The 20,887-nt window shown below is 42.7% G+C and overlaps 1 protein-coding gene across 3 annotated transcripts in view; it reads right to left on the reverse strand.

Annotated features, from left to right (window-relative positions):
* Positions 1-20,545, reverse strand: part of LOC133121798 (vesicle-fusing ATPase) — a 59,174-nt gene extending 38,629 nt beyond the window's left edge. For all 3 annotated transcript variants that reach the window (XM_061231277.1, XM_061231276.1, XM_061231279.1), the window contains exon 1: positions 20,420-20,545. In XM_061231277.1, the coding sequence (XP_061087261.1) occupies positions 20,420-20,431 (12 nt within the window). In that variant the 5' untranslated portion in view covers positions 20,432-20,545. The remainder of the gene's footprint in view (positions 1-20,419) is intronic.
* Between the last annotated feature and the right edge of the window lie 342 nt (positions 20,546-20,887).

The raw sequence follows: 20,887 nt of genomic DNA on the forward strand, positions 1-20,887 counted from the left end.
ACACTAGAAGCAGCGAGCCAGTGAGAAATACCCACTGCAGGCATGGCTCTCTGCCCAGCACAGAACTCATTCACCTCATACAGTATAGGCAGTGGCATACATCAGTGCGCAAGGGCTGCCTGCTCTCGGCCCCTGAAACCGGCGATATTTCTTCCACATTCAGTCCATAACTATTACCCCTAAGTGCTCTTCAGAAAACGAATTTGAACAAAAAGGAATTTAATAAAACGGGGCAGGTGCCTGGTTCCTGAGGAGCCAAACAAACTTTGCAAGGCCATTCAAATGTCCTGGGGCTCCAATTGAATAAAAAACATGAAACTTAAAGACACTGTTGAAACTTGGAAGCAGAACAGCAAAGTGAACAGTAGGGAACAGCTCCACAAGATTTACAATGGCATCTGCCAAGGAAATCTATATTTCTCCCATGGCTGAAAGGCAGAAGGGAGCAGCAGTCAATTAATTCAGTGAGACATCTCAGCACAGTGGCTATCTCTCTCCAACCAACCAATAGACACCTTACAGTTAATCTGGGATCAAAACAGTTGGACAGGAGCGTCTGGAGAGTTACCAGTTTCTCAGTACCACACTTCTAAAGTAATTTCATTAAAAGCACTTGCCTTGAGACGAGGTCATGGTAAGTGGCAGGGAACGATATCACCATGTTGACAGGTGCGAGTTTCAATCCATGGCTGAATAATTTCTCAAGAAATTCATTTGCTTGCCACATTTCCATTTTTTTTAATTAAAAATGAAAATAAGATAGTGTGACAGATGCTGGTAGAGGCGCGGGGATTGGTAGAGGAGGGCAGATACCTGGCAGCACGTTGGCTCCACCCCCGAACCATATAAGGACTTACTCCAATAATCGGACACGCCTGCAGGTCATAACGCACTCACGGCTCGGGGAAAAAAGGAGAGAGCAGGTAGCCGCAGTACCGTGAGGGAAATGCGTTTGGTGAGAGAGTAAGAGTTATCGTGCAAATTACTGTGGTGACCTGGACCACCTGACTATCCCGCTTGTGTATCGAATCGTTTGTCTGAGAACCCGGCTTTGGATTGAACTTTGGAATAGGGACACAGATTAAGGATAAGGATTGTGGAACTGGACTGATTGCCTGATTTCCCCCCTTTTCCCCCTTTGTGAGTTTCCCCCAATTAACGTTCCTCATTTAATTGTACTTTGTTTGTGCGTTTTGGTTATTCAACTTGGTGACCTGGAAACCCGACATCCCTGGTTCTGCTTTAATAGTAAAAAGTAAAACCACTTTCAAGTTTAATAATTGAAAAAATTAGCAATTTCATTTTGAATAATTACTGAAGCTAAACAACTTGAAAGCTTCATGTTGAAGCCTTCAAGTTGAGAAGCCTATATTGCCTTAGTGCCAAAGCATGTGTTGGCAATGTAGGCTCAGTGAGGACTTTATTAGGTAACCCGTACACCAGCTTGTTAATGTGAAAGCCAGTTAAAGCCAATCATGTGGAAGCAGCTAAATGCATACAAGCATCAGCACAGCTGTTTTTCAGACCAAATGGGGGAATGGGGAAAAAATGTGATCCAAGTGACTTTGACCACGTAGCTAATGATTATTGGTGCCAGACAAGGTGGTTTGAGTATCTCAGAAACTGCTGATCTCCTGGGATTTCCATGTACAACAGTCTCCAGAGTTTGCAGAGAATGGAACGAAAAACATAAAACAACCAGTGAGCAGCAGTTCTACAGGCAAAAACACACTGTAAATAAAGGTCAGAGGAGAAGGGCCAGACTGGTCAAAGGTGACAGGAAGGTGTCAGCAACGCACATAACCACACATTACAACAGTGGTATGCAGAAGAACATCACTGAATACACGTGTCAAAGTGGATAGGCTACAGCAGCAGAAGACCAATAAGTCAAAAAATAAGTCTAATAAATACCTAATATAAGTGCTCTGTGAGTGTACATTGTCTAGCACCAGGGCGGCATACATGGTATGCGGCTGCTGCGTGTACAGGGGAGGATTTGCCTGCATTGACATCTAGGTGTCTACATGACAGATGTGGTTGAAGAAAGGTGTGTAGCCGTGTCTGCTGACATCCTAGTGCTGACCATTCACACCAACCTTTTCAAGGCTACTTTTCCATGCTTGAGCTGTAAATTGTTCAATGATGAGAATAGCATAATTTCTACTTTGTGAGTATTTTTTGTACTTTGTGAGTTTTTAATATGGTGAAATGTGGGAGCAAAATGAATTGTTTGCATAATGAATCCCTTTGAATAGCATTATGTGCCCAACTTGTTTAACAAATTCCCAAACAATAAGAGACATCACTTCAAAGTAAACCAAAATTCTACATGAAACATCCACCTGATCAACTGACAGATGGAGTTCATAACAGGTCCTCTCTGCACAACACAGCATGGGGCTTGACTGTACACAGACTTGACAAAAGGGCAGCATGGCAGTGTTTGCACAGGGATGAAACTAACCTGCCCTCTTCCTCCTTTTACCCAGCATGCATAGCAGCATGTGGTTTTTTTTTTTAAATTTTTAATTAATTTATTTATTTTTACATTCGAGCAGCATGGGCCTGCTCTCTGCAGCACAACAGAATGTTCCGGAAAGAAGGGCTTGTACACCATTCTGCTCCACGGCTACGGCTCGGTTTGTCGTGACGGTCGGAGCCTCCGGCATCCTCGGTCGAGCTACTGTCGGAGGGACGGGAGCCAAGATTAACCTGCACTAAATGGCCCACCTGAGGGAAGAATGACCTCCACTTTAATGTTGATGTCCCAGTGGCAGCGGGGGAAGGAGATCGGGGTCTCACGATCCCTCTCAGGGCCTAACCGCTGCTAACCCCAGGTCCCAAGTCGCCTCCCCACCCCCTCTGTCAATTCTAAGTGTCACTTATGTAAGGGCCACTCACAAGTGAGGGCAGGCATGGAGGCGATAGGGACCTTGCGTTACAGGCATTTGTCAGATGCTCTAATCCAGAGTGACGTACAATAAAAGTACAAAACCTTAACCAGGGACAAGTGCGCTGGAAACCCTAGAGGGAAGTACAGTTCTGAGTGCTAGAAGTGACCACTTAGATAAAAACGTGAACCATTGTAGATTAATCAGACAACAAACTGACCAAGAAGCATGGCAGAGAGTAGAAAGAAGTAGCAGGTGAGACACATATATATTTATGTATTATCACTCAACAGGCACAGTACCTACCAACTTGCATTACAAATTATGACAACTGCAATTTTATCAGCAGACTTTCATTGACAAAATTTGTATCATTTGAGGCGACATCCGTTTGCAAAAAAGACTATACTGCGATGACCATGGTCATTTTCTTTTGAAAAGGTATGACATTGCAGTCAAATTTGAATGTGATTAGCTCTGCCATGCTTTAACAACTCTGTTAATGGCATTAATCAACGCAATGCCTGCTAACACAGCACTTGCTTTTAAGCCAGCACTTTAAATTTCCTCATTGATTCCTCATTCCTCAATCCTTTTATTGAGGGAGAGCCAAACAGCCATTACCCCTTGTTGATATTTGGCTTACTCTGGCGACTCTTGCATATTCTCAAAATGAGAGTTACGGCGTAGGCAGTGAGATTAGGATTCAAATTGGGACCAGGTGTAAATCTTTGTAAGGATGAGGTAGTGTCCCTGTCGAGGACCTTAATGCCCAATGGTGCTGGAAAAAGGAGAGCAGAAAATGGTCGCCACCTCGCAGGGACGTTGAGAGCCCTTTCCCTGCAGTGCTTTACAGAGGGGACGGTTCCAACGGTTCCATTGTCCCTCTGCCTTCTGCCCTGCCAAGGTTCTCAGGTTTTGCTGCTAAAGCGCGCACACACACACGCACGCACGCACGCACGCACGCACGCACGCACACACACAAAGCCGGCAGGCCTTCACGGCAGTGGTGAGGAAGGCTTCATTTTTTAGACCGGATGCTGGATACTGTATGCCAAATTGTGTATGCTGTTTGTCTTAAAATGCATTGTATGGAGACCTCATCAAGGTGTCACAGGACATTGGCTTAGGAATGATTAGGAATGACAATTCAAATTCTCTTGCTACGGTCCAATAGCATCCTATTTTTTGTTGAGATTTAGTTTCAGTATCTCAGCATTCCAAATAGGAGTGTTTGATCCGTTTCATGATTTGGTATCGTCCGATTTGAGTTTTGTCAGCAGTGCTGATTTGAAATAGATGTGTTGATTGAACTTGGGTTGGATTCGTTCAGGACAAACTGACAGAGGGGATAGGTTTTAGAGTAGTGGCCGACCAAAACATCGAGGCCAATATCTGGCATTCTGAGAGCATTGGCATCGGCTGATGACCGCGCCCATGTGGCCCATTAACAGAAAGGTTAGCGCTTACCTGTGTGTTAATTCGGTCATCTGCAAATGGAACAGTTGTAAACCAGTCAACTCTGCTATCGATATACATTAATTGAATCCATAGACGCGCCCTTATGCTAAACGTCTGCCTACAATCCTGCAGTCATTATCGACCGCCACGTTTTTTTCTCATCCTAAATGACCGCAAATCGAATCTCATTGGTCCATTTTTTGGTGCGTACTGGTGTTCATGATCACGTCTATCTTAACAGGTCCTCCAGGACCTGTAGAATTTTTCATACGTAAAAAAATCTAATAAAGACCACCCGCCATATTTGTCTGCTAAATGCCTGTAATGTAATCCATCCATCCATCCATTATCTGAACCAACTTATCCTGAACAGGGTCACAGGGGGACTGGAGCCTATCCCAGCATACATTGGGCGAAAGGCAGGAATACACCCTGGACGGGTCACCAGTCCATCACAGGGCACACACACCATTCACTCACACACTCATACCTACGGGTAATTTAGACTCTCCAATCAGCCTAACATGCATGTCTTTGGACTGTGGGAGGAAACCGGAGTACCCGGAGGAAACCCACGCAGACACGGGGAGAACATGCAAACTCCGCACAGAGAGGCCCCGGCCGACGGGGATTCGAACCCAGGACCTCCTTGCTGTGAGGCGCCTGTAATGTAATGTAATATAATATTTAAAAATGCATGGGATCTATTCCTACATGACTTTCACCACATGCAGTACCGTGTAATTCAAACAGAGGGAAGAAGAGTGAAACACATTACCTTGGCCTAATCTGAGATTATCTTTGTTTGAAAGTAATGAAGATTGTATTTCCTGAAAATACCATGGCAAACATTCAAAGCAAAATGTGAGTCAGAAAGAAATGTTCCATCTCTGTTTTGAGTTGGCACAAGGCAGGGATATGACCGGCCCAGCAAAAAAAGAACAGAAAAAGATGGCTGCCAGATGGGAGTGGGGAGTTTCTAATGAGACGGGGGTCTGGGAACTGTTGATATCAGTCCTGGCATCCATAACTTTGTATTTACATGCAGCTAAACAAACTTTACATTGTAACAATCACCAATTGGGTAAATGTGTTATTGTGAATATCAAGCTGTGGATGGGTATATTAGTAATAACCATGTAACCATTCAATTCAATTTTATTTGTATAGCACTTTTTGCAACACAAATTGTCACAAAGCAACTTTACAAAGAACCCAGGCCTGAGAACCCCAAAGTATTGACTCCAAAATGTCAAAGTGAATGTCAATTTTCACTTCCCGAAACATCATCTCATAACCGAATGAAATATGGCTTGATCGAAATGTGCGTGTGGTTTTCAAACATTACTTATGTGGCAAGTCAGAGTGGCAAGTCTCCACTGCATGACAAAAAAAAGAAAGAAAATGAATGTAGGTTCAGAAATAACAGTTATGTGAATGAGATTAAAGGGAGTGGTATGTGGGTTCAAGGAGGTAATAAATTCTAGACCAGTTGCAGCACAAATATGAGGATCAGAGTGAGTGGTCAAAACACCAGAGTGAATTGCAAAGTGAATCGCTACTTGAAGAACTTGGGAAATTAATACACATGAATAATTCTCCACAATTCACGTGGGTCATTGATTTGGGTGTGAAAATGCGGATCGAAGGAAAAATCACATCCCAGATTAGGGCTGCAAGACATATGCAAAATGTGATAATGTTGTTGAATATTGCGATGACAATAGGACTTTCAATAAATAAACAAATATTAAACTCTGCACAGTTCTACTGTCTTTCTGCTTTCGGTACACTGCTAACATAGACACTGCTTTCATTGACAAATTGCACATGAACAGTCAATCAATTACAGAACATCAAATACTATTAGTCGCAGTTCAAGCTGTCTTTTAAAATGTGTTTATTGCTTATGATCATATCGCAATGACAATAAATATACAATATATTATTCTGCATCCCAAGTTGGCATGAAACAACCCATCTTCAACCTATTATCCTAAACAATAAAACAAAGAGGTTTGGGGTTTACCCTAAAGAATGCAATCACAATAACCACACACACCTTTCTGGAAGGGACCGGTGAACAAGGGTGGTAACAGTCTGAGACAGCCTAATCAAATTAGCCTAATCAAATTTAGGCCCAAATGTGCATTTCTCAGCTGAAAACCCCCCACCCATTCAGCACAACACAGAACATGATGAAAGCTTTTCAGTCACACAACAGAACGACTAGCGAAGACTTCCATTCAGAAAATAGGCCAGCATGCTAGGCAGCTCTGAAAGCACAGGCAGCAAGCCGTTGCCATGGTGAAAGACCCGCAAAGGTGCAGGAGCCTGACTCTTATCTTAGCTGCCAGCCCACAGGCGCTGGATCAATGGCCCACGCATCACACACAGCCATTTCATTCGCCTCAATTTGTAGCCTGTAGCAGTCTAAAATCCCCTGGAGCGGGTCTGAGAGTTAAGAGCACTGGCAATGGAGACTTCTATACAGCTGGCTTGGCGACATAATTTATGTGTATCCGGGTGGTGAGATTCAGTGAGAATGTTTACTGTATCACACAAGGTAGCTATCTTTAGTGGTGAGGTTTTTCCTGATGAGAGGACTTCCTTGTTCCAGTATTCTCTATCCCTCCAATACACATACAGGTACAACAGTGGGAGCAATAATTATTTGATCCCTTGCTGATTTTGTAGGTTTGCCCACTTAGAAAGAATGGAATAGAATCAAATTTAAATCATAGGTACATTTTAACATTGAGAGATAGAATATCACAAAATAATCCACAATAACAACATCATATAAATTTTATAAATTTATTATTGTATATTTGCAGGAAATAAGTATTTGATCCCCTACCAATCAGCAATAATTCTGGCTCCCACAGACCAGTTAATTTTCTGTTAAGAAGCACTCCTAATCTCAACTCATTACCCAAAACACCTGTGTCAACTCATTACATCGTTATGTAGCTGTATAAAAGACACCTGTCCACACAATCAATCAGATTCCAAAGTTTCCACCATGGCCAAGACAATGGAGCTGTCTAAGGACATCAGGGACAAAATTGTAGACCTGGGATGGGCTATAAGAAAATAAGCAAGCAGCTTGGTGAGAAGTTAACAACTGTTGGAGCAATTATTAGAAAATGGAAGAAACACAAAGTCACCGCCAATCTCCCTCGGTCTGGGGCTCCACGCAAGATCTCGCCTCGTGGGATATCAATGATCATGAGAAAGGTCAGGGATCAGCCCAGTACTACACAGGAGGAGCTTATTAATGACCTGAAGGCAGTTGGGACCACAGTCACGAAGAGAACCATCAGTAACACACTACACCGTGAAGGATTAAAATCCTGCTGCGCACGCAAGGTTCCTCTGCTGAAGAAGGCACATGTACAGGCCAGTCTGAAGTTTGCCAAAGAACACCTGGATGATCCAGAGGAAGCTTGGGAGAAGGTGATGTGGTCAGATGAGACAAAAATAGAGCTATTTGGCATCAACTCGACTCGCTGTGTTTGGAGGAAGAGAAATGCTGAGTACAACCCCAAGAACACCATCCCCACTGTGAAGCATGGAGGTGGAAACCTTATGCTTTGGGGGTGTTTCTCAGCTAAGGGGACAGGACGACTTCACCGTATCGAGGGGAGGATGAATGGGGCCATGTACCAGGAAATTTTGGGTGACAACCTTCCCTCAGTGGATGGGTCTTCCAACATGACAATGACCCAAAACATACGGCCAAGGCAACAAAGGAATGGCTCAAAAAGAAGCATATTAAGGTCCTGGAGTGTCCTAGCCAGTCTCCGGACCTAAATCCCATCGAAAATCTGTGGAGGGAGCTGATGCTTCGAGTTGCCAAGCGACAGCCTCGGAACCTTAAGGATTTGGAGAGGACCTGCAAAGAGGAGTGGACCAAAATCCCTCCCAAGATATGTGCAAACCTGGTGAAAAACTACAACAAACATCTGACCTCTGTGCTTGCAAACAAAGGTTTCTCCACCAAGTATTAAGTCCTATTGTTCTATGGATCAAATACTTATTTCATGTGAAAATATGATATTAAATTTATAAAATTTATATGATGTTGTTATTGTGGATTATTTTGTGATATTCTGTCTCTCAATGTTAAAATGTACCTATGATTAAAATTCTACACAGTTCCATTCTTTGTAAGTGGGCAAACCTACAAAATCAGCAAGGGATCAAATAATTATTGCTCCCACTGTACACGCAGACACACGCAAGCACATATATACACAACATGTGCGCAGACAAACACAGATATACACAGGTGCGCAATCACACACACGCACATACACATAGAGACACGCACACACCACACACACAGACAGACACACACCAAGGAGAGATAGCTGGACGTACAAAAAGGGGGAAAATATGCACCCAGTTATATTCACTGCATAAACTGAACACAAGCCATAGTAACTACAACGGTTTCCATTACAATTGTTTTGATTATTCAATGAAGCAAATGGGCAAGAGCATCAGGTGAGCGACAGGTTGCAACCCACAAAGGACCTTTATACCCCGAGAGACACACATCATGGCACATGGGTTAGTATTCAAACGTCCCCCTGGGACTGACAGCAATACCAGCAGACTGTTAGGATGTGTCCCCCAACAACAGACTACTGGAACAAAGTCAAAGGCTATTTGCCACTGGCTGCCTGTCTAACCACTGGTTTCATGACTACTTGTCGTAAAGTGAGGTGATAATCTAGAAAACACTTTGTAGACAATCCCAGGGCTGTACATTACTCCTGAAAATTGATGTGCGCCAGCTGAAAAAATAAGTAGGCAGTAATTGCATATACTAATTGGGATGTGAGTGCCTCAATTTTTCAACTCAGGAGCTCATACGCTAACAGAACATTTTTTGTATTCAGCTTTTTTGAGTCCAGCTGCCATAGTATTTCTCAGCACATCAGCTCACATTTCAATCTGTGATTATGCTTAAAAAGAGAACTTAAGGTTTGCACTGCTGACATAAGTATCAGGTGATTGGAGAAAAATAAAAGAGATTAAACTGCACACTGTATCGTGCAAAAACTCACTGATTATGTCTATTTTGAATTGGCGTAGCAGAATGGAATAGGAAAAAGCTGGGGTCTGCTTGGTGATTAGGGGTGGCCTGTAGCGGCAGTGGTTAAGGTAAATGACTGGGACACGCAAGGTTGGTGGTTCGATCAGGTCAGTGTAGCCACAATAAGATCCGCACAGCCGTTGGGCCCTTGAGCAAGGCCCATAACCCTGCATTGCTCCAGGGGAGGATTGTCTCCTGCTTAGTCTAATTAACTGTACGTCGCTCTGGATAAGAGCGTCTGCCAAATGCCATTAATGTAATGTAATGATTAGCTGGCTGTGCTACGTTACACACGCTGACATTAATAATGTTAACGCGTCTCTCGGTTATTCATTAACAGACTCAAAAAAGGACAGCTAAGCTCTAGAACAATAGGCCCTCTTTGCTGCTGCAAGATCCATACCTGCACATATCCCAAAGGTTGTTACAGCTAAATCGATGGGCCAGGCTGTGGGAAGAATAGCTGGCAATTAGGGTGTGTTTTTCCTCTGATCGCGTATCTGAGTAGCTAGAGTGCATATTAAGGCCGTCTCCAACGAACAGCCCCAGGCAAAGCGGACGCGAAACACGCACAATGTTCAGTCGATTCAAAGCCAGTCCTTGAGAATTTACACATTCGGACGCTCTGTGAAAAGAAAAAAAGCACAGCCAAGCCATCAACAAACACCATGTGCAGTAAGTATGTCCTACCATTACACACACACACACACACACACACACACACACACACACACACAGTGCCAATGCCAGCAGCACTCACAGCAACTGTGTTAGGCTGAAAACCTCCCCTGGAGCATCCCTGCAGTCTTTAATTATGCAGAGGGTGGGGAACCTCATCTGTGTTCAGACTGCCAAGAGCAGTACTGGCCCCTCCCCTGTTTATGGCACACATCTCCTGCCTCAGCATCAGGGTCCACAGTATCTAACCCAATCCTGTACTCTCCTCTACAGCACTGCTTTAAGGGTACAATAGGTGAGATTTTTGTGTTAAAACATTGTTCCAAGATCATTGTAAACCCATGTGAGGGGGGGGGTTCAACATCAGCGCGTTCACAGAGAAGGGGGGGGGGGGGGGCTAAATAGTGTTGTGGTTTGAGGGTGTTGCTGTGTAGGGCGGTCTGTAACGTAGTGGTTAAGGTACATGAGATACCCTGCATTGCTCCAGGGAAGGATTGTTTCCTGCCTAGTCTAATCAACTGTACGTCACTCAGGATAAGAGCGTCTGCCAAATGCCATTAATGTAATGTAATGTAATGTCCGAAATTACCTATTGTACCTTTAAGCAATAGCCTTGCCACCCTAATTGTGAGGGCAGCCTTCCTTAATTTGTTGTTAAAGGGAACCTGTAAACCAAAAATGTAAAAAATACTAATCTCTCACATTTGGTTGCAGTTTAAAAAAAGCTTTTTTGTTGTTTATATTTAAAAAATCCAAGGCCTTTGTCAGGGGCAAGGCACTGTGGGATTGCTGGCAGTTCTTTTCAAAAGGCAGTTGAGGGCTCTCAATATCCGTTTTCAGAGTTACTCATTCAATTTGAAACCAAAGCATTCAGCTGAATGTAAACATATTAACAAATTGACAACAATGAAATCCACACCCCTGAATATCAAGTCATCTTCAGAAAGGGGCAGAGTGCATTTCTCTGTAGCATTCATGTTTTAGTGTTTATTTGGGAAAACAGGGCTGTAATGATGCTCTCCATAAGCCTGGGAGGGAAGTGAACCATATCAGTAAAGCCATGGGGAAAGGCTGCAAGAGTGAAAACACTTCTGATAATGGGACATACAGTTTCCGTTTCCATTAGTGGTGATGCAGCCATTACAGAATATGGCAACATTCATTCATAATTCTCTACTAAACATTGCGCAAAATTCAGTGTATCACTGCAAATCGATACCAAACACACCAAAACCAACACCTTACCGGCTGCTTCCAGCAACATGGTGGTCTATCCACACGTACCCCCCAAGAAAAAGAAAGCTATTAGCCATCAAAATATGATGTGGCTTTGTTATGTTAAAATATTTGGGCAGGAAAAGGAAAATTACATCAACAGCAGCTGTTATTTTACTATATAACAGTGTTGCAAATATACCTATACAGAAAGCCATATTGAATTCTACAGTAAATGCCAATGGACCAGCAATTGGGTTTTGGTCCAGAGATGAAGCTCAAGAAGAGTATATATAATTCTGCGTTTCCATGTTTTACTGCTGAATCTTGACCGACTCCATGCTCCTGAACTGATAAGACAGATGCTGCACTTATGGAATGGGCCATTAAAATAAAAAAAAACAGTTGAATTTAGAGAAATAAATAGTCGGGGAAAAAAAAACTTGTTGAAAGGAAACTAGTTCACAACACGCACAACAGTCTCTAGAGCTTATAGAACAGTGCAGAAAAACAAAACAAAAACCCAATGCGTGGCAGTTCTGTGTGCTAAAGGAGAATGGCCAGGACTGGTTCAAGCTGACAGGAAGGCGACAGTAACTGAAAAAAGCCACGTATTACAACAGTGGTGCATAAAACACAACACATCAAGATTTGAAGTGGATGGGCTAGAACAGAAGACCAATAAGTAGAAAAATATGTATAATAAAGTGGTCACTGAGTGCAGTGGTCCCTGTCAGTGCGAGCATTACAAGCAAAGGTTGATTAATGATAAAGACCGCCACCGTCAGCTCCAGTACTGATGCCGAGTCGCTTTAGAAACTCATGTGGGTGGGGAAGAGTAAGATGACGCAGAGTTCAGTGTCTGCTAGCCACACCCGCTGTGACAATCCTACAGCAAATGGATCACAGCCACGCCAACATGGCCACCTCATCTGACCCCACCTTCCTGTGGCAGCGTCAACAGTGTAATTCAGGGAAGCCACTACACATTGACTGGCAAAAGAAGACGACTGAACTACATTTAAAGGTGGCTGGTTAATTTATGATTTACTGAGGGACTGAAAATTACATACCCCATTTTCTTTTACTATTCTTGAACCTTTTTGACTACAGGCATAATCCTGGTATCTTCTGAAAGGTAACCCTTTTGGGTTTGTTTTGAATTGAATATTACTAAAGCAAAGTTACAGAAGCCCAAGCACAGTGAAAGAGGAAGCTTTTATTCTCACTGAAAAGACTTTCTGTTTTTGATTTGATACAGATCATTGCGGCTGAGGTGCTGTTAGAAATACAATGGAGCCACAGCCACAGCACTGGACAAACCCCATTTCAAACTCCATTTGATGACAATATGACCAAAAATGAGCATTCGGCATTGTTTTTTCAAATCTATGTCTAGTTTTTCCAAAAAGGACACATGGAAACTAAATGATATTATGGGTCTTATGAGACATTTTGCCTACTAAATTTTATCCCGAAGAAAAGTGATTGCACTTCCCCCCACCTGTCACCCTCCCCCTGCCTGTCCCAACTTCCCTTACACTCTCCTCAGACCGCAACAGATCAATAAGATCATAAAGAATAATGCTCTTAACTAATATATTCACTGACGTCCATTGATTTAAGTTTTTGTCAAATACCCAACTCCCATTAACAAGTCAAACATATTCCACAATTTCACATGCTATTTATTATTCACCAGCCTTGGGCCGGTGAGAATTGAGGGGATAACAAGGTGATGCAGCGAGGACCTAGGGATCGAATTGGCTAGAGAATGCAATGGATTACGTATCCAGTCAGTTGCTGTGGATGACTAGGTGACCAGATATACAGAGCCAGTTTTGCGGGAATGTAATCAGGACACCAAGGTTACTGCCTCGACTCAGGCCCTCAGTTAGTCTCCAGGTTTAATGGGCGAGAGGGGTGAAGGAAGGAGCCCACCAACAACTCTTGCAGCAGCAAATTAATTTCCCAGGACTCTCATCCAAGTATTAGCCAAGCCAAGCCCTACTTAGCTTCAGCCTGATAGCTTCATTGAGCTTTTGTGCCCTGCATCATTAATCATGTATGCAAGTGGGCTGAATGCACAAAAACAAGAAGAGGATTTTGTAAATAGGGTGCAATACTCAACTGAATTAGCTGAAGTAATGGTGTGGAAATGACCAAGAATCTTTGCTCTCGTTATGGGCATACTCACACTTGACCTATATTTTTATTTTGTAAGACTTTGAAACTTTAACTAAATAGCGTAGTGTGAGAATACACAAGGATCCAAGGAGACCATCTGACACAAAGAAGGCATCTCTTAATGTACACAGACCAAGAGCAACAAGTTGTGTCTGACTGTCCACCTCAGTTTTTGTTTTGCTCTAAAGTCACATTGAATTATGCGAGTTTCTGCAAGATCCGAGGTTCTGAGAGTTTGGAATTTGGACATGTGTGTGATCCTGTCTTGACCAAATCTTTGTGTGTATGTGTGTGTGTGTGTGTGTGTGTGTGTGTGCATGTGTGTGTATGTGTTCTGAGGCCTGAAAGAGAACAAATCTGTTCAGAAACCCTGCTGCACAGGCCCTGTGATGCATTATTCTATGCCACCTTGGCTAGAAGAGATCTCAGGGACTTTAAAGAGGGGTGATTGTATATTGGGTAGAAGCTTCAGTGACCCAGACTGCTGAACTTGATCTTTGACAAGGAACAGTGACTAAGTTAGGGGCAGTTGGTTCAAAGTCTATACTCCTGGACCATGACTGTATGCGCAGTGCATTGGTTAGAGATTTTGTCAGTCTCCTGTGCTACCAATGGTTGCCAAAGGCAGGTAAACCATGGAGTAAATTTGGTTGAACTATTCCCACATATTCAGCATGTAAGAAGATCTGTACATATTTGAGTTTAAACCCCAGTATATATCAGCGTCAAACTCATACCCTGGGGCCAGCAATGTCTGCAAATATTGGTGGTTTCCTTTCAATCAGCAGCCAAGTAACGCCTTCAGAACGAGGTGGGTGGATTCTGCAGTCAATCAAATAAAATACTTCACTGCTGAAACACACTGAAAAACAAGCAGACACCACAGACCTCACACGTGCTACATGTCAAGACGGTGTTGAAACATTGGAAGTAAAACATGGTACTAGGCTTCTAACAGTGACCAGCAAAACACAAATGTGCCAGTGTTGCAGGCTCAGAGGATGGGGTTCAGGAGGTTGGGGACCTTCAGTTTTCCTGTACACAGTACCGGTGCCAGTTGAGGGGAGGATACTGCAGACCTTTAATGCAGGCCCTGATATACTGTGACAGCACTGCACTGCAGCTTCCAGGCTTCTGGACTCAAAGCCAAGCGTGTCCACTCTAAAGGCATCTACTGTAAACTGCAGTGAGAGAACAATGCTGCGTTCACAACATACAGGGATAGGGAGTGAGGCAAAAGCCAACATGCCAACTAACCATAATGGTATCTCAGCCTTTGCTTTCAATATGGCAAATGCACAATTGTTATCACAAATACCATGACCGCATGAACATAAACGTGCCTTATAATCAGGATTTAGCCTTAATTCCCTGCACTCACTCATATACACTCAGGGAACACTTTATTACCGTAAGTACACCTTTCTGGGGGGTAGTACTGGGTAAGAGGAGCTCCATCTGCCCCCAGAACAGCCTGAATTCTTTGTGGCATGGATTCGACAAGGTGCTGGAAAGATTCCTTAAAGATTCTGATCCATGTTGACATGAGAACATCACAGCAGATTTGTCAGCTGTACATTCATGCTGTGAATCTCCCGTTCTACCACAGCCCAAAGGTGCTCTGTGACTGCGGAGGCCATTTTGTATTAAGGGGCCAATTGTCCACCAAGAAAACATTACACCGCCACCCCAAACCATTGACACAAGGCAGGATGGATCTATGGATTCATGTTGTTCAATTGTGACCCAATCATCTGCATGTCATAGAGTTGAGTTTGCAATGTTTTTCCGATCTTTAACTGTTCAGTTTTGGTGTGCCTGTGCCCACTGTAGCCTCAGTTTCCTGTTGAAGTTTTAACATGTTGTGTGATGATATTTTATTCTTACTGTCACCTTCCTGTCAGCTGGAACCACTTCCCATTCTCCTCTGACCTCTCTCATTAACAAGGCATTTTTGCTTTTTCACACCATGCTAAACTCTACAGACAGCATGTGTGAAAGTCCCAGGACCTCAGCAGTTTCTGAGATATTCAAACCACCCAGTCTGGCACCAAGAATCATTCCACAGTGAAAGTAACTTTGATCACATTTATTCCCCATTCAGAGGTTTGAACAACTTGAACCTCTGGACCTCTTGACACTGCATGCTTTTATGCACTGAGTTGCTGCCACATTATTGGCTGATTAGATATTTGCATTAAAGAGCTGGCATACAGGCATACTTAATAAAGTGGTCATTGAGTGTATTTATATGGTATGGGCTCGTTTGTAGCGAGAGGGCTCCCATTCAAAATAACTTGGAGTTAAATGTAAGCTGCAGATGGCAAACCTGGCTAAGCGAATGCTACATTTTATACGAGATAAAATCAAGAAATACAGTTGAACAGAGCTCCATTTTGCTCAGCCTGTGAGCTCCCTGTGCGTCTTACAGCGAACTGCCGAAAAAAGTGACAATTCACAGGCACAAGTAGCCTGCATTATCTTACTTCTTGGAAAATAACATTTATTTATTTACATGCAAATTCTGCTAGAGATTAGGCAAGCAAATAATCTACGGCATTCACATGAGCAAAGTTGACTTATTTTACTGTTGAAAACACTATTCTATAAGCCTAGTTTGCTACACAATCTAACAGCATAACAAGGGACATACGTTTTGATGTATGTTCGATTTCTGTGCAAACAATAAAAATGAGTAACATCCTAAATCAAACTGCAGCTTCAGAACTTTCAGTTTTTTGTAGCTTACTTTCAACTAGCAGTCAATTAAGGCCTGGAGAATAAGGTGTGTGGATTTTCTGACCAAACAAAGACTGCAGGACATGGAGAACCAGGACTGTGGGCTTCAGGGATGATATTCGGTCAGACATATTCTCATTTACTGAGCTAGTATCCACCTCCAATCAGCTTGTTAGATCTACTGTGCACAAATCTATCGCAAATATTGAAAAGGCATAACTTTCCTAATGATAATTGCATACCATTCATCATAAACTACTAGCTAACTACACCGTAAGCCTAACTTTCGTGAATAACTGAATGAAAGTTCAGCACCAAGTTATCTCAATTACAAAAATGTGCAAGCAAATAGTAGGCATGTTCCCCACCCCCATGCACTGTTGCCACCTTCATTGGGTGGGGGACAACCGTTTGATGCCTGACTTTGGTAGTATGAATACAGGTAAAGCTAAGCTTTTAAAGGGTAAACGGGAGAGCAACTTGAAGTAGTTAGATAAGATTGCATTACATTCCAAAAAAAGTGAATGATTGCCACATAGGAGACTGCAGAACCTAGAAAATGTTAATTAATTAAACATTCAAGGAACATATCATCTGCCTAATGTACTCATTACTACCTTTAATTCACAAATGGGCTTATCCAGATCAGCTAACTAAGCAATCAATGTACAATGTATGTTGCTCACGGTCTTATGCGTTCGCCAATTTCACCCGATTAATATGAGCAACACAGTGCTAAAATTCCCACCGGTATGTTAGGAAGTGAGGAGTAACGTTAAAACACCCAAGCAAATAAAAATCTAAATACTTACCCACACTGGAGCCATATTGTTTGCGTTGAACGATATTGGTTTGGTGTCTCGTGTTTTAGTGATCGTGTTTGGTGTTTTTATAATATTTAGAAAAGGATAAGAAATCCACCGTTCAACCTGGTGATTATGATGATGCCGGAGTTTGTTTTTTCCTCCCTGAAAAATGCTGTAAACGATTTCATTAGGTGGTGGACAATTACATGGGCTTTGCTGCAATTCAATTCGGAGAAAGCTTTCATAGGACAATGCCCTGTATAACCATGACTCCCAGAACAGCACAGACAGCCGTCTTTCAGAATGGTGGGAGTGGGACTAAATAATCAAAAATGGGCACAAGCTTTTGAGCTCAGGGCTTCCAAAGTGGGGCTTGATAAAAGGACAAACAAAAACACCCAAAAATCAACACACAATGATCCAAAGAAGATCTGTCAATGTGCTGTGCTGCTAAGTATTTAATTTAGGTTTATGTGAATAAAAAATAAAAAAATATTCTTTACTGTCATCCTTTATTCTAAAGAAGGTATCGGTTCAGGCACTCATCATTTTCACGTTTAGCACTCGGCATCAAACCTGTGACAAAACCAGTTCAAGTCCACGGTGGATACTACAATCAGAATGCTGGCCGAGCCTGGTAATTAGGGAAGGCTGCATAATTACCTGGCATGAGATGTAAACAATATTTTTAGAACCTAGCAGCATTGTTTATAGCAAGGTGCCAGACTGCAGTCCTGAAAGGTCACAGTGTGTGCTGGTGTGAATATTTAGAAGTGGCTGTGAAGATAAATCTGTGTATTACGCATCAGGAACATTAGAGAAAACTGCGTTGCAATATCAGACTTAAATCAGTCTTAACATTTCCATTTATTCCAATGTGGGGATTAAATAGGTGGAGTTCAAATTATTACCAGACCTGTTGGGTCAGGGTCCTTCATGACATCAATGATTCCCTGACCCAATGGCCAATAAATGTTTTAGTCCCACTGCATATCTACCCATAGTTTCATGACATTTTTATATAGAGATTTTCCCATGGATAGATTTGTAGCAAGAGCTACGTGGCAGCACGTTGATGCAGTGGATAGCACTGCTACCTCACAACAACAACGCCCTGGGGCTGAATCCCGCCCAGGGACTTTCAGCTCAATCCCTCTTACCAACCTTATCCCTCTCTCAGTCTCTGTCCTTCTCCAATACAATTACTTGTGGGTGGTTCATTTTTGGAGGAGCTGCATTGCAGTGCTGCCACACAATTGGCTGATTAGACAATGACATGAATAAGTAGGTGTAATGAAGTAAAATTGTTCTAATAAAGTGCTCAGTGAGTGCATATGGTGGATATGTAGTGGATACCTCTGTGATAATTTACGGTTATTTAAAAAATGTCCAGGAGCTTTACAGTCAATTTAAGTGATTCTTTTTTAAATATATTTGCTCAACATTCCAACCACCTTTCCAAGGCCTAAATTGTGCGTTGATAAACGTAACAAAAAAATCACAACCACCAGCAGAAATGGTGGCCCTATTTGACTAGATTGTACCATAGGTTAATAACCAAGTAACTCCAGATATGTGGCTCTTTGTGATAAGTGAACTCTGAGAACTAATCTGAACCAAACTTGCACATGACCAATACCCTGTGCGTCCTAGTGCACAACGCAAAATGAGACAGGAGAGACATCAGTACCAGTTCACACTGCCATAATGCAACATGTCAACCTTCATTCAGGCTTAATCAAATTTGCTACTCAGAAACACAGGTTCCATCTGTCAAGATGGATCCACTCCGATGGTTTTATGCTCCTTGCCAAAAAGGCCCATAAATGTAATTTTCCCGACTGCACCGACAGGCAGGCTACATTTGCAGGCTGATTGACATGTAATGGCGCTGCCTCATTGAATTAAATGTTTCCCCAACATCCACGCCTCCTCTGCTTTGCTGGAGGAGTGACGGGTCCTCCTGGGTTTGACCATACGGGCGTGACTTCGATCCACGCTGTCCCCGCGGCCAACTCCCCTCGGGAATGCAGGTGCTCTCGAGGGAGAGGAAATGGAAAAGAGCAAGCCTTTCGGTAGGCTTTTTTAGCTTCCTGCCGAACAGCCTGTCATGAATTCGCAAAGTGCTGACTGAGTACTAAGCTTCCATTATTGGAACCGTTTCGAGAAGCCAAGCAAGTGAAGTACAGCACTGCAGAAGGATACATTTAAAATGCAAAGCATGACCCAATGTTTTTCCTTATGATAAGAGGGGAGGCTGAAGACACACCTAGAGACACAGTGATGGAAGAGTGACGCTTCACGAGCACCCAAAGCCATGAAGGTGCCCATAAATTGCTGATATTAGCTTTTGATTAGAACAGAACACAATGAGTAACAAAGCCTTGATTGGCATAAATAACAACTGATTGACAGCACATGACCTCATGATAGATGTGACAAAATAGAAAAAATAAAAATAAAAATAAAATTAATAAATAAATAAACACATGACAGCTTCTTCCAATTGACTTTAGATTGGGCTGGAAATCCCGTTTGACAGAACTGAAACCTGGATGGGACACCCCGAATCGGTGTGTGCTAATGGGATATCTCAGGGTCGCAGTCATAGTAAGCCAAACAGTACCACCCGCAGTTCTGCTAACGAGGAAAATACAGTACTAAAGACACGAAGACAGTCTTCCAGCTTAGATCGTTTGCTTTTCAACTATACATTAACCTACGTCATCTGCCAACAATAACATTAACTATTTGCTACGTCTAATGTATCAGATATTCCTTGCTACCACATTTCCTTTTGCTGTTGCATTTCAAAATTGGGTAGCCCCACGGATTCGTTTAACGTTGCGCGCTCAGCGCATTGCATATCGGTTTGTAGCTAGTCATTTTTAAATTAACGTTAATCTTCATGTAATGAAAGTTTAAATACTTAGCTAGACAGCAGCCAGCTAGCTAAGTAACTTGTATAATATTCCATAAAGATAGCTAGCTAAATAGTAACCTAGCTTCATGGAATAGTAACGTAAGTTAGAATAAGACAGTGGCCAGTAATATCTTGCCAGGTGGCAAGTAAGCCAACCAGCTAAGTTACTTTTCAGTACTGTGTGCTATATTAAGTGACTGGCTAGCTTCATAGACCATACACATAACTAGCTAGCAACATCTTCCGGGCTGGTTGAGGTTTGAATGACGTGCAACTGCGCTACGTTTGTTAGTTTGACTGGCCGGTTCGTCAGAGACTTTTAATTTCCCCGCTTTTAGGTTATGTCATTCGAGACTGGCGGTTAGTATTTCATACCCTCGCATTCATAAATAATAATGTAAGAACTCACCCGGGCCGCCATCTTCGTGTTTGTTGTTACTGAGCAGCAGTGCAGTCACAAGCTTCAACACAGCACCACTGACAGCGCAAAACGGAACATAGGGTAGTAGTGTACGCTTACGTTCAGAAGGGTGGCGCGCACGTACAGTTTACGGTTCACGGTAGTCAATAATAGGCAGGGGCTGCGCAGATTCACTGACGTGGATTTTAAAAAGTCAACTCATATGCTGTACATTTGTGAGGAAATATAGACTTTTGGAACTTCTCTAAAATGACGACTATTTAGGAATCAGAGATGCATATGCTATCTGATCTTTAATCTGGTTAATTTCTCATCCGTTCAAGTAAGCCACCGGTAGACCGATGGCTGATCCTCGCATATGCACAAATATGATCATATGATCATAAATTCGCGCAGCATCTAAGCATCAGGCAACTCCTGATTCTTATGAACAATGCCAAGAAAACGCCACCTGCA

Source organism: Conger conger, chromosome 2 (assembly GCF_963514075.1).
Source record: "Conger conger chromosome 2, fConCon1.1, whole genome shotgun sequence".
In the NCBI taxonomy this organism is placed as follows: Eukaryota; Metazoa; Chordata; class Actinopteri; order Anguilliformes; family Congridae; genus Conger; species Conger conger.